Below are 17,369 nucleotides of genomic sequence, written 5' to 3' on the forward strand. Positions count from 1 at the left end.
TGAAAACACGACGACCCAAAACCTATGGGATGCAGCAAAAGCGGTTCTAAGAGGGAAGTTTATAGCTATACAAGCCTACCTAAAGAAACAAGAAAAATCTCAAATAAACAATCTAACTTTACACCTAAAGAAACTAGAGAAAGAAGAACAAACAAAACCCAAAGTTAGCAGAAGGAAAGAAATCATAAAGATCAGAGCAGAAATAAATGAAATAGAAACAAAGAAAACAATAGCAAAGATCAATAAAACTAAAAGTTGGTTCTTTGAGAAGATAAACAAAATTGATAAGCCATTAGCCAGACTCATCAAGAAAAAGAGGGAGAGGACTCAAATCAATAAAATCAGAAATGAAAAAGGAGAAGTTACAACAGACACCACAGAAATACAAAACATCCTAAGAGACTACTACAAGCAACTTTATGCCAATAAAATGGACAACCTGGAAGAAATGGACAAATTCTTAGAAAGGTATAACCTTCCAAGACTGAATCAGGAAGAAACAGAAAATATCAACAGACCAATCACAAGTAATGAAATTGAAACTGTGATTAAAAATCTTCCAACAAACAAAAGTCCAGGACCAGATGGCTTCACAGGTGAATTCTATCAAACATTTAGAGAAGAGCTAACACCCATCCTTCTCAAACTCTTCCAAAAAATTGCAGAGGAAGGAACTCTCCCAAACTCATTCTATGAGGCCACCATCACCCTGATACCAAAACCAGACAAAGACACTACAAAAAAAGAAAATTACAGACCAATATCACTGATGAATATAGATGCAAAAATCCTCAACAAAATACTAGCAAACAGAATCCAACAACACATTAAAAGGATCATACACCACGATCAAGTGGGATTTATCCCAGGGATGCAAGGATTCTTCAATATACGCAAATCAATCAATGTGATACACCATATTAACAAATTGAAGAATAAAAACCATATGATCATCTCAATAGATGCAGAAAAAGCTTTTGACAAAATTCAACACCCATTTCTGATAAAAACTCTCCAGAAAGTGGGCATAGAGGGAACCTACCTCAACATAATAAAGGCCATATATGACAAACCCACAGCAAACATCATTCTCAATGGTGAAAAACTGAAAGCATTTCCTCTAAGATCAGGAACGAGACAAGGATGTCCACTCTCACCACTATTATTCAACATAGTTCTGGAAGTCCTAGCCACGGCAATCAGAGAAGAAAAAGAAATAAAAGGAATACAAATTGGAAAAGAAGAAGTAAAACTGTCACTGTTTGCGGATGACATGATACTATACATAGAGAATCCTAAAACTGCCACCAGAAAACTGCTAGAGCTAATTAATGAATATGGTAAAGTTGCAGGTTACAAAATTAATGCACAGAAATCTCTTGCATTCCTATACACTAATGATGAAAAATCTGAAAGAGAAATTATGGAAACACTCCCATTTACCATTGCAACAAAAAGAATAAAATACCTAGGAATAAACCTACCTAGGGAGACAAAAGACCTGTATGCAGAAAACTATAAGACACTGATGAAAGAAATTAAAGATGATACCAACAGATGGAGAGATATACCATGTTCTTGGATTGGAAGAATCAACATTGTGAAAATGAGTATACTACCCAAAGCAATCTACAGATTCAATGCAATCCCTATCAAATTACCAATGGCATTTTTTACGGAGCTAGAACAAATCATCTTAAAATTTGTATGGAGACACAAAAGACCCCGAATAGCCAAAGCAGTCTTGAGGCAAAAAAATGGAGCTGGAGGAATCAGACTCCCTGACTTCAGACTATACTACAAAGCTACAGTAATCAAGACAATATGGTACTGGCACAAAAACAGAAACATAGATCAATGGAACAAGATAGAAAGCCCAGAGATTAACCCACGCACCTATGGTCAACTAATCTATGACAAAGGAGGCAAAGATATACAATGGAGAAAAGACAGTCTCTTCAATAAGTGGTGCTGGGAAAACTGGACAGCCACATGTAAAAGAATGAAATTAGAATACTCCCTAACACCATACACAAAAATAAACTCAAAATGGATTAGAGACCTAAATATAAGACTGGACACTATAAAACTCTTAGAGGAAAACATAGGAAGAACACTCTTTGACATAAATCACAGCAAGATCTTTTTCGATCCACCTCCTAGAGTAATGGAAATAAAAACAAAAATAAACAAGTGGGACCTAATGAAACTTCAAAGCTTTTGCACAGCAAAGGAAACCATAAACAAGACGAAAAGACAACCCTCAGAATGGGAGAAAATATTTGCAAATGAATCAACGGACAAAGGATTCATCTCCAAAATATATAAACAGCTCATTCAGCTCAATATCAAAGAAACAAACACCCCAATCCAAAAATGGGCAGAAGACCTAAATAGACATTTCTCCAAAGAAGACATACAGACGGCCACGAAGCACATGAAAAGATGCTCAACATCACTAATTATTAGAGAAATGCAAATCAAAACTACAATGAGGTATCACCTCACTCCTGTTAGAATGGGCATCATCAGAAAATCTACAAACAACAAATGCTGGAGAGGGTGTGGAGAAAAGGGAACCCTCTTGCACTGTTGGTGGGAATGTAAATTGATACAGCCACTATGGAGAACAATATGGAGGTTCCTTAAAAAACTAAAAATAGAATTACCATATGACCCAGCAATCCCACTACTGGGCATATACCCAGAGAAAACCGTAATTCAAAAAGACACGTGCACCCGAATGTTCATTGCAGCACTATTTACAATAGCCAGGTCATGGAAGCAACCTAAATGCCCATCAACAGACGAATGGATAAAGAAGTTGTGGTACATATATACGATGGAATATTATTCAGCCATAAAAAGGAACGAAATTGAGTCATTTGTTGAGAAGTGGATGGATCTAGAGACTGTCATACAGAGTGAAGTAAGTCAGAAAGAGAAAAACAGGGCTTCCCTGGTGGCGCAGTGGTTGAGAGTCTGCCTGCTAATGCAGGGGACACGGGTTCGAGCCCTGGTCTGGGAAGATCCCACATGCCGCGGAGCGGCTGGGCCCGTGAGCCACAGCTGCTGAGCCTGCGCGTCTGGAGCCTGTGCCCCGCAACGGGAGGGGCCGCGATAGTGAAAGGCCCGCGCACCGCGATGAAGAGCGGTCCGCGCACCACAATGAAGAGTGGCCCCCGCTTGCCGCAACTGGAGAAAGCCCTCGCACGAACCGAAGACCCAACACAGCCAAAAATAAATAAATAAATAAATAAAGTAGGGAAAAAAAAAATTATAAAAAAAAAAAAGCAAACCTTTAAAAAAAAAAAAAAAAGAGAAAAACAAATATCGTATGTTAATGCATGTATGTGGAACGTAGAAAAATGGTACAGATGAGCCAGTTTGCAGGGCAGAAGTTGAGACACAGATGTAGAGAATGGACATATGGACACCAAGGGGGGAAAACTGCGATGAGGTGGGGATGGTGATGTGCTGAATTGGGCGATTGGGATTGACATGTATACACTGATGTGTATAAAACTGATGCCTAATAAGAACCTGCAGTATAAAAAAACAAACAAAACAACTAATACTAAACTTTCATTGGGTTATTTGTATGGAAATATGTTAATATAAATGTTTCAGACATTACATGAAATTTCTAAAAATCTTATATTTGTATTTGTATGGAAATATGTATGGAAATATGTTAATATAAATGTTTCAGACATTACATGAAATTTCTAAAAATCTTATATTTGTATTTGTATGGAAATATGTATGGAAATATGTTAATATAAATGTTTCAGACATTACATGAAATTTCTAAAAATCTTATATTTGTATTTGTATGGAAATATGTATGGAAATATGTTAATATAAATGTTTCAGACATTACAGGAAATTTCTAAAAATCTTGTATTTGTATTTGTATGGAAATATGTATGGAAATATGTTAATATAAATGTTTCAGACATTACATGAAATTTCTAAAAATCTTATATTTGTATTTGTATGGAAATATGTATGGAAATATGTTAATATAAATGTTTCAGACATTACATGAAATTTCTAAAAATCTTATATTTGTATTTGTATGGAAATATGTATGGAAATATGTTAATATAAATGTTTCAGACATTACAGGAAACGTCTAAAAATCTTATATGTTCTGGTATAATGTTATAAGTAATAATCCTAGTTATTACTTTAAAATGTATATCTCAGAAATAACTAATTTTCTTGTCAACTGCGTTATTATGAACTTTCATCAAATCTTTAACCATGGTCATTTTTAAGTCTTTTGTCATTTACAGACAGTTCTGGGTGTACTCTGATGATTTTGCAAATATGTTCCTATAAAAGAGTTTCATCTTCAAGAAATTCATGGAAAAGACTCTGACAAGTACAGGTTTCTGGTAACTGACTGTACTGCTGAACTGAATGAATAAGCATTTTCAGAACTCTAATGAAAAACTGATGAACTCATAAAACTGCTAACAAAAGATCAAGATGAAAAAAAAGAAATTAATTACATGGGACTGAGTGAACTGATGAGGATGAGTATAATTTTTGTGACTTTCTGTCTGAATTAAAAAAAAAAAATCCCACAAGGACTCAGAGGAAAAGAATATACAAATCAATTTTCACTGCAAAGTAAAGGAGCTGTTACAGTGGAGGATTACTGGACTGAATGTCAATATTATGACATAGTATAAGTGTGTTTCATGTTTGGTAATTGCAATCATTGTTGCTTTTGTTGTGGTCATCCATGTACAATGCTTGGTGTCAGTCTATCTATCTCTTGTAAAAATAAAATACAGTGTGTGTGTGTGGAAAAAAAAAAAAAAAAAAAAAAAAAAGGCCTCTGTAGGATCAGCATTAGGGTCTTCGTTAAAGCTATTATCAGGGCCTCCGTTAGGGATAGCCTCAAGGCCTCACTTAGGGACAGCGTCAGGGCTTACTTTGGGAAAGTTTCAGGACCTTGGTAAGACATGGGTCAGGCTATTAGCTCAGGATAATATCAGGTGTTCAGATATTGACGGCAGCAGGGCCTTAGTTAGAGGCAGTGTCAGGGCCTAAGTTAGGACTAGCATCAGAGCCTTTGTTAGGTACAGTGTCAGTGACTGAGTTAGGTGTAGTGTCAGAGCCTTAGTTAGGGACAGTGTCAGGGCCTGCATTAGGACGAGCCTCCAGGCCTCAGTTAGGGACAGGTTCACGGCCTCGGACCTAAATTCAGGGCCTCATTTAGGGACAGAATCAGGGATTTAGCTAGCATAAGGGAATCTACAGCTGAAAGCAACCTGAACACCACCTCAAGCAGATGCAGAAGTGAACCATGCACGCTCCTATGAAGGAATATTCCACAGCAGTTGAGTACATTTTGTTTAAAGTTAGTAACACTATAAAAATTATGTTTGGAAGAAAACTATATTCAGAAGATGAAAGAATCTCGTTCTAAAGAATCTCTTTAGCTAATCTCGACATTAGCTAAAGAGAAGGTTAGGTTAAGGTCTAGGGAGAGTGTCAGGAAATGACCTAGGGATAGTGTCAAGACCTTAGTTACTTAGCACATCAGGACCTAATTTAGGAGCAGTGAGTGTCAGAAAAAAAAAAAAAAAAAAAAAAGACCTTGTACAAAGGCTAAAATAAACATTTACACTACAACACTAGTTTCACTAGCCCACAAGTTAATACTTTCAAATGGCTTATAAAACTTACTCAGCATCCTCATTTTAGTGTCTTAATAATAGGATTTGGACAAGTGTGCGTAAAATATAAAAAAGAGGGCTTCCCTGGTGGCGCAGTGGTTGAGAATCTGCCTGCTAATGCAGGGGACGCGGGTTCGAGCCCTGGTCTGGGAAGATCCCACATGCCGCGGAGCAACTGGGCCCATGAGCCACAACTACTGAGCCTGTGCGTCTGAAGCCTGTGCTCCGCAACAAGAGAGGCCATGATAGTGAGAGGCCCGCGCACCGCGATGAAGAGTGGCCCCCGCTTGCCAGAACTAGAGAAAGCCCTCGCACAGAAATGAAGACCCAACACAGCCAAAAATAAATAAATAAATAAATTAAAAAAATATATATATATAAAAAAGATGTAGAGATCAATCTAAATCGGGATTGGCAAACTACAATCCATGGGTCAAATCCAGCCTGCTGCCAATTTCTGTAAATACAGCTTTACTGGAACATGGCCCTGCTCAAGAGTTTGCATACTGATTATGGCTGACTGCATACTACCACAGCAGAATTGAGTCATTGTGACAGACTGTATCACCAACAAAACCAGAAGTATTTACTCTTTGAAGGTTTATGAAAAAGTCTGCCTAACACTAATCTCAAACACAAAGAATTACCCAAGAACTGTCAACTGTACTTGTTTGAGGGATCTTTATGAAAAAATTGTATAATCGTAACATTTCTTCCTTTATAGAAGAGAATGCAGGAAAAGACAAATCAAAAAACAAACCCCATCCCCCACCTTTAAGTTGAATGCATATTCTGGAATACACACTAATAAAAAATACAATTAATTCATACCCTCTGAATCAAGTAACCTTATTTTGGAATATTTATTTAAAATCATCAAAAATATTGTAAAGAGCACAGCCAAAAATTACTAGCTGTAAATGATCTATGTTCAAAGTAATTAAAATCAAGTTTATTATACTGACTCAAGCACTATAATAAGGAAACAAAAAAGGAAGCAGAAAACAGTTGTTTGTTAAAAATGTGAAAAACAAGTTATTGTGAAAAAATACAATAGGTATGAAAAGATGTAAACAATACTATTGTAGAAGGGCTAAATGTCTATCAGTAGGAGAATACTTAAATTAATGTATATATAAATAATATTATGTTGAATTATATAAATAATAATTAATATTCAACATGATAGGGTATGGATCTCTACTGATGTAGACGTCTCTGATATATTTTTAAAATTTAAAATATGCACATATTTTACATGCACAAAAATAGGAAGAAGGATATAATTAAAATGTTAACTGTCACTCTTCTATGCCTTCAAATATACTATACAGATATCTTTTTGAACTTCTAAACATCAGAAAAAATTATAAAGCTATTTTCATACTTTGGAAAATGAACATTAAAAATAATCAAAAAAGTATAAAAGGGGGTAGGAAGATGAAATCAATATACTTAAATATTAAGATGGGTGATTGTGTTTGGATCTTGACATCATGATTAACATTTTTTTTAATATATGTGGATATCTTTAAAATCAAGAAGCACAGCTCAAGGTTACTTTTTATAGCTATAAAAAGCACAACCAGGGCTTCCCTGGTGGCGCAGTGGTTGAGAATCTGCCTGCTAATGCAGGGGACACGGGTTCGAGCCCTGGCCTGGGAAGATCCCACATGCCGCAGAGCGGCTGGGCCCGTGAGCCACAACTGCTGAGCCTGCGCGTCTGGAGCCTGTGCTCCGCAACGAGAGAGGCCCGCGCATCGCGATGAAGAGTGGCCCCCGCTTGCCACAACTGGAGAAAGCCCTCGCACAGAAACGAAGACCCAACACAGCCAAAATCAATCAATCAATCAAACATACGCATCTGATTCAAGATCCTCATTAAAAAAAAAAAAAAAAAAAAAAAGAGTCTGGGAGAAGTGGGCATCTCTCCCCAGGACCCGGCAGAGAAAATGAATGGGGGGTGGGAGGGGTCTCAGATTTTCAGGGAAGACATTTAAGCTGACCTTGGAAAATAAGGAGGATGTTGACGGGCCTGAGAAGGGGGAATAGCTTGAATAGAGGCAGGGAGAAATGGAAGAACAAAGTTGTTAAAAAAAAAAAAAAAAAAAAGCACAACCATATGAAATATTACTAGATCACAGGGTACATACAAACTGTAAACTTAGAGATGCAGCTATTTGGCCTTATTAAAAAGTTGTACCAATTTAACCTCACTAACAGTTTTCCTATACACTGTTAAGTGTTATCTTGATTTTTGTCTACTTGATTTTTGCTTGTTTGTTCAATACTGAACTACAGCAACTTCCCTGCAGTGCTGTAGTAAGCCACATTTCAGAATGAAATAGAAAGAAAATCAGTAATTCTGATCCTGTCTTTACTTAAAATTTTATTTTATTAATCATGGGATTTTTGCATTGATTTTGATTTAAAATACTGCATTTTGATTACTAAGGTTTTTGGCACTCCTTCAAATTTGTCTCTTACCCTATCACCAGCTCTGCTTCCTAAACTTGTGTGGATTAGTTTTGCAATAGTTTGAAAGCATGACCCCACAAAAAATCTCAAAAATTATCCATTATCTAAAGGCTTATGTTTTGATTCTCAAAAAGCTTTTATTAAACACTTAATGGCCACTGACTAAACCAGCAATTTCTTATATTAATGAAGTCTGGTACTGATTTGCAGAAAACAAGTTACTAAACTTACTCAGCTACAGTTTCCTGCTTAGACGTTTCTTCTCCAGTATTACTAGACACTTCAACACTTTGATCCTGAACAGCAGGGGTACTAGTAAGTTGTGCTTGTTCTTCAGTCGAAATTGTTACTGTATTTTCATTATCTACAACAGTAGCAACAATCGAAGTAACCTCAGGCTCAGGAACAACTGGAACAGTTCCACCGACAGTACTAGAAGCAGAGGTGGAAGCACTTGCATTGGCTGCAGCTGCAGCTGCTGCTGCTGCAGCTGCTGCTGCAACAACAGCAGCTGCTGCTTCTGCAGCAGCCATGGTGCTCATTGTGGTTGGAATTTCTGTTGTAGGAACTGGGGCTGTTGATGTGGTGCACTCTTCTTGTTTACTATATATTTAAAAAAGAGAAAGCTAGTCAGTTCATTATGAACAATCACAAAGCCAAATAAAGTTAGTTTTAAATTATCATAAAATCAAACGAATAAGAGAAACTAGTATAAGGGAAAAACGGCAGTGCTGCCGAACTATGAAGCCATTCAAAAAGATTAAAACCACAGTATGAAACTGAATTACTTTGATTTAATTCAGCAAACATTCGTGATAATGTATGATAGGCACTCATGCAACAATCTGCATTTCCAAAAGTCCAATAACTGTTTTCATTTACAAAATGTCCTATCAGATTGTATTATGCCATAAAATTTGACCTATATCATTAATTTCATTTCACCCATTAAAAGGAAAACCTGAGTAAAGGAAGGGAGATATACTGATACAATACTTCATCCGTTCCCAAATTAATTCAAATCAAATTTTGGACTTTTCTGTAACAGTTTTTGTTAAGGATGCTGTCCAAATTCTAATAACTGTCTAGGAAAGCATCAAGTGTGTATCTTGAGTAAACATCTCTTTCCCTACCCGAAATCCTCTGAAGACATCAAACTACCAGGCCTACCATGTAAAATACTATTTATACAGACAGTTAAAACAAGGATGTTATAGGAGATACTAAATTTGTAAATATGTACTGATGTCCAAAACTGCTTACCTGCTTTCTTCAGCTTTGATCATTGCTATTAAAGAGAAAAAAAGAACAGTTACGTACTACATAGCTTTTTAAATACAATCAATGAAAACAGACTTTAAAAGGAGATAAAAGTTCTGTACAGTAAGATTTACCACCCTTTAAAAAAAAAAAATCACTACATTTATAGAGCAAAGGTTCTGTAAATTCCAGGGCAGCAATTAAAGAATAAAAACAAACTTTAAATAACAGCAAGTTTTAGGAAAGCTTCTTCCAATAGTGTTACTTTCTCAAAGGCTGTTGGCTATTGCAAAAACTCCCTGAAAGTATCTGCATAATTCTGGAATAAAATAGTATTTTCCCCAGGGATAAAACTACTTGTTTTTTGTTTTTTTTAAAGATACTAAATTCAAAATGGGGTCAAATGTATGTTATGAAATTCCAGCACATATATACTAGCATTGACAGGTAGATAGATAGTTATACACACCAACTATTTGTAATAGGGTTATATCAGAAATGAGCTTGATATTTCTTACATAAATGAACTCAGAATCTACCTATCTACAATATTATTATTAGCCAATGCTAGTATAGAAGTATAAATTGAGCTTTAAAGATCTGCACTCAATATTTCAGCTTTCATTCTAGTTAAAATAAATTTTTCTTTAGGGGTAACAAAGATATCTCATCTATTCAACATTATTAGGGAATGAGGTGCTCCATGTAAATGATAATATAAGTTTAACTCTATGAAAATATTTTTAACACTTATCCCCTTTTAAAGGAAATCTGTTTAGTATGGCTGACAGAACATACTGAAGGGGTTATCATTACGAATTAACAAATATTTTGGATAATGACCATCCAAGCTAATGAGGTGACACAGGGAAAAGGTAAATAGACGTAAGACCACAGTGCCTTTAAGAAATTTTTATTCTCTCTTTCCTGTCAGAAGTCGTTACACATTGCAGACTACTTTATTAGCCCCATTCTCCTATAATCTGTTGCTTCTAAGCCAATAGTTTATGACACCAGATTCTATTAGAAGAGTAAAAGAACTAAATTCTCAATTCCTACTCTGAATCCCTGCTATTTTAAGCCCTAGGTTTTATATTAGGTAGTATTTCTAGATTCTCAGGGATATTCTGAATAGTTGAGGATGTTGGAAAATTCTCCTTTTGTAAGTGAGGCATGGTATTTTATTTACTTTAATTCTCCCATAATAAACATAAAGGCTATTTTGCAATGTTGTGCTAAAATAAAATCAGCATTAAATGTAGAGTCTCACAATATATTAACAAAATTTAAAATGCTAAGAGTTCAAGGTTCTCTGCTATCTGCTGAATTAAGTCACATATTCCACGTGTGCACCAACACTCATAGCTGTCTTTAGAAATAACGTATATGATGTCTTTGTTAAATTTTCCAATGGTAAATGAGGTTTTTTGTTTAAAAAAGAAAGTCAAAGTACAATGTTAAAAGCTACAAGCTCATTTATAATATAACCCTTAAATGAAAGGAATTCTTTGAATTAGAGATTTCTCATTGCAGATTTATCCAATTATGGTTAGTGAACATTCGTGACATACTCTTAAAATGTTAAATAATGACAGAAAATGAATTATCAAAGCAGCTCACCATGCAGGTTTGATTTTGTAATAAGACTTCCAGCAACAATGGTATTCTGGTATCCTAGTTTCAGTGGAATCAAATCAAATAAAAATCTATTTAAAATCTATAGAACTGAGTTCTAGAGCAACAAGAAAATAAGAGCCCATAAAACTGTTACACCATTTAAAACGTTCTAATCACTTAATTAAAAAATATAAGGCCTTTGAACAATCCTATTTATGAAGGACTGTTCCAATGTGAATGGCATATATACATAAAAAAGTAACATTAAAAATTATCTTTCCCTGTTTTACCTTCAAGATCTTCAAGTTCTTTAGGTTTCGCCCAGCGGGATTCTTTTGTTTGAGAATTGTAATAGTAAGGCTTTCCAGAGTCAGATTTGTACTCCTTCCAAGGGCATTTAGATAAAAGTTGCTAAAGCAAAATAAAAACCTTCAGTTAATAGTAATATACTAGCATCTTTCATCATTCACATCACTGTTTTTACTAGATATTATCAACCCATACAATTCTGAAGCTAGCGAGATGGTAATATAAGCTACCAACTATAGGATACTTACTAACTAATGTTAAGTTATTTGAATATATTATGTTTGTCTAAGGTAATGTACCTATTAAGGGGCAAAGATAAGATTCAAAACCAGGTCTATATGAATTTCAAATCCTATGTGCTCTTGCCATTTACATCCCACCATAGGTAAAAATCACCATCCATATTTCACAAACAGGCTTCTCAAATACTAATACAAGTAGGAAAAACATAAAATTTGGGAGAAACCAAAATCTGATTTGGTTATGCTTAGATTTCAGTTTCACAAGCAATTTATTACAAACCTATGTGAACTACCTTATGTAAGGAAGCACTGTAAGTATGATATACTTAAAACCTAATATACAGAACCTGTTAGGGTGGAATGAGAATGCTACTGAAAACTCAAATTTAATCAGTGTCTTGGGCAAATACCTATGTCAGTATTGGGATAAATAAAAAATTTTATCATCTGCCAACTTCCCCTCCCAAGTACTGCTGTTCTATAATTAGTGTGGTGGCCTGGAAAATATTTTTACCTCCTCAAATTCTTAATTAAGAGGAGGAAAAAAAAGAATATGCTGCCTACTAGGAAAAACCTTCAAGTATAGCTTTGAAATGCCAGATCAGCTCTTACTTAGGACTCCAGACTTCCTTATTAAACCACAGGTAATATTGCTTACTTAGTTTATTCCTTCAATCTTATTTTCATATCTGTATATTTTGAATGGTAAAATTTACAACATAAAATGAAATATACATACTTTTGCTGGGGGGGGATATTTTCCAAAGAGACAATTTCCCATTCTAAAAGATGGAAGTATTTGTATTTGTAATTTAACTTCATCTCCATTATCCTAGCCCCACTGGAAAAATGTAAGAACCCAGTAGAAGATATCTGAAATCACTCAGGTTTGCTAGAAAGAGGAAAACAAATAAAGGGCAAGCAGAGAGAGAGTATTTTTTTCTTCCAATTTATTCTTTAAATACGTTTCTTAAATTGATACCACCTGACAAAGGTTCCTGAGCAGGGGTAAATATCAGTAAACAAAATTGGTCTGCCTATAGAAGGGAATGAATTTTGTCTTTTTGCTGATTGGTGTGACTGTAAAAACCCTTTTCTCCTCTGAATGCCTTTGTAGCATCCTTTTCTGATATAAGTAGTATTATTCTTTGGAAAGCCAAATACTCACCAAAATCCTAAAGAAAAAAAAAAGACCCAATCTATTTAATTTCTAAATTCCAGTCCTCAAACTTTTACCTCAGCAGGAGTTTTAAGATCATCTGGTTTCTCCCAAGTAGACTGTTTTGTTTCAGTATTATAGTAGTAGGTCCTTCCATCAGGTGATTTATGTTCAGTCCACATTGATTTCTAAAGCAAAATAATTATAAAAAGATTTAAATTATTTAACAGTGCCACTGACAGTAAATATCAGTATCATTAGTTTCAAAGCAATATATGAAGAAATTAAAAGTATAAAATGGGCATACTTTTGACAGTTATTTAGATTAACTGATCAATGCAAGTAGGGAGGTAACTGAAAATAGAATATTTTTAAAGTACCTCAAAAGCAGCATGGATCAGTTCAGGTTTTAGGATCTCTCTCCATTCTACAGTCTCAGAATTATAAGGATATGACTGCTTATAACTACTACACATAAGAAAATCTTTCAGCAACACAAATCTATGCCTTGTGGATAAAAAAGAATATATGAACGAGATGCTAATGTAGTATAGGTGGATTGATCATGAGCTCAACAACTCTAACCCAAAGAATATTTACATCAAGTTGGACAAAGTTCTAAACTGACATGCCATAAAGATGCAGGCATCAAAATTAGAAAGGATGCCTTTGCATGACAATCAGAACTTAATAATCAACAAGGTGAAATTTAACAGGGATAAAATGTGAATACAAATGCCTCAACACAAGATGAGTAAGATAAAGTTTTACATGAAACTAGTTTGATACAGAATATAAATCCACTAATGGGGTCCAAAAGAACTACTAAGAAACTACCAAAAGTCGTTAGTAAGACCTCAAGTATCAACAGACATGATAGCTCAAACAAAGGTTGCTTAAGGGGCTTCCCTGGTGGTCCAGTGGTAAAGAATCTGCCTTCCAATGCAGGGGACACAGGTTCTATCTTTGGTCAGGGAACTAAGATCCCACATGCTGCAGGGCAAACTAAGCCCGCAGGCCACAACTAAAGAGCCTACATGCTGCAAACTACAGAGCCCACACAGCACAACTAGAGGGAGGCCCACGCACCACAACTAGAGAGAAACCCACGCGCCACAACGAAGACCTGACGCAGCCAAAAAAATAAAGAAAATAAATAAATAAAAGATTGGTTAAGAGTTTTATAAGGTCACCATATATACACGTGCACAAACACAAAATAATAATAATAATAATAAAAGGGGTTGGGAGGAACCTTTGAGAGATGATAGATGTCTATGGTCTTGGTGATAGTTTCATGGATGTGTATTTATTCCTCAAATCATCCAGCCATACACATTTAGTATGTACAGCTTTTCATATGTCAATCATACCTTAATAAAGTGGTTTTTAAAAAGCAGTTTTACAAAGAATCATGAATGAATGAATTACTGGATGAGATCAAAGGTACTAAGCCCACTTCTGGGCACCAGATTTTTCAGACTAAAGTATGCTCAAAAAAAGGGTTATAAAAATGATCTATACCAAATTTCTTCAAATCTAAAACAAAAGATTGTTGTACATTCCTCTAAGGAAGAAAAGGTAAAATCACTGTCAAACCATCACATTTTTTATCACTCAGATTTACGTTAAACTTTTTGAAAGGACTTATTCTTACTTATTAGACTTAGGTTTTATCCCCTATCACTCCTATGTATACATAAAAAGGAAAATAGGCAAATACAATAATTAATCTATTCCTTAAACTTTACACTCAGACCCCTTATTGCATCCAAGTTGCTAATGTCCATTATATTTCCACACAATACCATCCATCCCCTGTTGCGTACCAAGAATCCTACTAATAATGCAGCATTTCTTAAAAGCAAAACAAAACAAGCCATAAAATAACTGAAAACCACTGCTACTGGTTCTTAACTTTCTCCTTACCTATTTAAAACTGGCTTACCTTTCTTCCCTCCCTATCAACTTTACTGAGTAATGGAGCAGATCTACTTCTGATTTCTGCTTTGGGAATGTGGCTAAACACATGTGATTCATCGCTTTTCCTACTCTCTCACATAATCATTTTATTCCTAGCTGATAAAAGAGTGTTGTGCCATTATTTCTAGGATTTTCTTGCAAACCACTGACATTCAGTCTTCTGATGTTGGCACTTTTACTGTTCAGTCATGCACAACTAGGTGATAACTGCTGCCTGGAGAATGAAGATCACAGGACATCATGGATGATAGAATGCATTCCAATTTCAGATGTGTTAAATGTTGAAATATGCTAATTGAAAACTATATAAGGAACATTTGCAAATTGTGGGGATGGAGAACAAGAATAGACGACTTAAGGAGGACATAAATCAATGTAATTTTAACAAAAGTAGATGAGGTAAGATGATTATTTTCTGTAATTTCTGAAAAAAGAACTAGAGTTAAGTGAAGGAATTACAGACGCCATTAGAATTCACAGAAAAGAACTTGACCAAATTCCAAATTTGGGTTGTTTAATACAAAATGGCCCTTCCTATAGAGATTTGTTAAGACCATTCTGTAAACAGTCTGACACGACCACTTACAGAATCTTACAGAACAGATTTCTGAATGATGTACAAGGATGATTAGATAATTCCAAAGGTGTATTTAAATTCCTTAACTTGTTCTAGTACCTCTGCAGAATATGACAACTATAATCTCTCTGGAGCAAAAATTAAGTAACTGTTGAAAAATATTTAGCTTGCTGTAATAATAGCTTGCTATTTTAACATCTTATAATGAAAAAGTGGTGCAGTAAGAGACATATATGGAAGCTTCTTCAATTGTATGCATAATGCTTTATTTCATAAATTAAGTGATGCTGTTAAGATAGATAAAGAGGTCTGCATTTCTTATTAAAAAAAATGAACTCAGTACCAACTCAGGATTGCACTAAGAAGAAATCTATAAGTTCCAAAATTATATTTAAACTTCCCAAGTCACATTTGCTAAAGGCATCAAGGAAAGAGGAAGTTCACCAGAAATAAACATATGAGATAATGGAATGAAAAAGAAAGGGACTATGTACACTTGACCAAAAACGAGAAGAGAAGTATACAAACTAGTAAAACAAATAGTAAGCAATTTAGTATTCACTATCTATTACTTTATTTGAATTTTACAACTGTACTACAAAGCAGGTAAGACCATTATCCGCATTTTACAAATTAAAAAATCAAGGCTTAGGAGGGTTAACAACTTGCTCATAGTGATTCAGGAAATAAATGATAAAATTAGAACAATTCAGTAATTTCTGCCTCTAAAAAAACACATTTTACCCACCCTGAAATACTGTTTCAAGCTTGTATTCAGGGACAGTCTAATTATCAATAAGAACAGATGAATTCTGGCCAACTACTTAGTATTAAGCCCTGTACTAATTGCTGTGCATCAATTATCAGTTAATTCTTTTAATAACCCTATGAGACAGGTACCATTTATTATCCCCACTTTATAGAAGAGAAAATGGAGCACAAGAAAGAAAAGTAACATGACCATGGTAACATAGCTAGCTTAAGTTCATTACAACATTGTCCTAGCCCAAACTAAGGTCCTACTATGGATCAAGGCTCCAACTGTTTGCATCAATAGAAATGAAATCATTTCAGACAGGAATATAAATTCTGTACAAATGTCTTAAGCAATACATCAAATTCACTTATAAAAGTCAATTTTGGAGTGGAAAAGTAATTTATCTGATAAATTTTTCACTCTTTTTCCTTAGAAATATCTGATCTGCAACATAGAGTAAAATTATAATATGTCTTGCTTCTGGCCAAAACTAATAATTAATATTTTAAAAGAAAAATTTAAGAACAAATGTATCTGAATGTTGAGTTTAAGATGAAGAGTGGCATAAAGAATATATCAACAATTAACAACTGGAGAGTTATCTTCATAGTATAAAATATGACCTATGCAAGTAGTTATTAAGTACTGATAGTCATATTAGCATAGTCTATTAATAAGACTTATTTTCCTACAAAATTACTATTTTTTTTTAAACATAAGACCTCTCTAGAGCAGTAAGCAAATGTTACCTATCAAAGACTTAGACTGCCTTTGCAAAACTGGGAAAAACCTAACAAAGACAAATGTATATTCTAAATGAGCTAAAGCCAGGACATTACTTTTAACCTTAAGGTTAGTTGCTTTGGGGCACTGCAGGAGTTATTAAGATATTCATTGCTTTGGAGCCTTAGTATTACTCTGCACTTTCATCACAGATGACACCATTCCCAAAACTATTTTCTTACTGACACACTTATTGTACTAACAAAAAACTGATGACACAAATGGCAGTTCTGGACAATCAACCAAAAGTAAACATTTTTACAAACTATAAACTGGAAGTATATATTTACAAAACAAGGGATTAAAAAATCATTGCCCTTAAAAAAAAAAAAAAAATCATTGCCCTTAACATACAAAACTCTGTTACCATCAATAAGAAAAGACATTCTAATGGAAATATAAACATGGCCACTAACAGAACTCAATACAGATAACATAATTGGATGTTCAACTTCATTAGTAAATGAAGAAAGTGCACATTAAAATGAAAACGTTCTGCTCATCAGAT

The 17,369-nt window shown here is 34.7% G+C and overlaps 1 protein-coding gene across 4 annotated transcripts in view; it reads right to left on the bottom strand.

Annotated features, from left to right (window-relative positions):
- PRPF40A (pre-mRNA processing factor 40 homolog A) overlaps positions 1-17,369 on the bottom strand; it is a 63,493-nt gene that overhangs the window by 20,027 nt on the left and 26,097 nt on the right. For all 4 annotated transcript variants that reach the window (XM_057551926.1, XM_057551924.1, XM_028166769.2 and 1 more), the window contains exons 6-10: positions 12,839-12,949; positions 11,342-11,462; positions 11,055-11,108; positions 9,438-9,462; positions 8,406-8,777 (exon numbers count right to left, since the gene is read on the bottom strand). In XM_057551926.1, coding sequence (XP_057407909.1) covers positions 8,406-8,777; positions 9,438-9,462; positions 11,055-11,108; positions 11,342-11,462; positions 12,839-12,949 — 683 coding nt within the window. The remainder of the gene's footprint in view (positions 1-8,405; positions 8,778-9,437; positions 9,463-11,054; positions 11,109-11,341; positions 11,463-12,838; positions 12,950-17,369) is intronic.

The sequence above is a fragment of the Balaenoptera acutorostrata genome, chromosome 8 (assembly GCF_949987535.1).
Source record: "Balaenoptera acutorostrata chromosome 8, mBalAcu1.1, whole genome shotgun sequence".
NCBI classification, from domain to species: Eukaryota; Metazoa; Chordata; class Mammalia; order Artiodactyla; family Balaenopteridae; genus Balaenoptera; species Balaenoptera acutorostrata.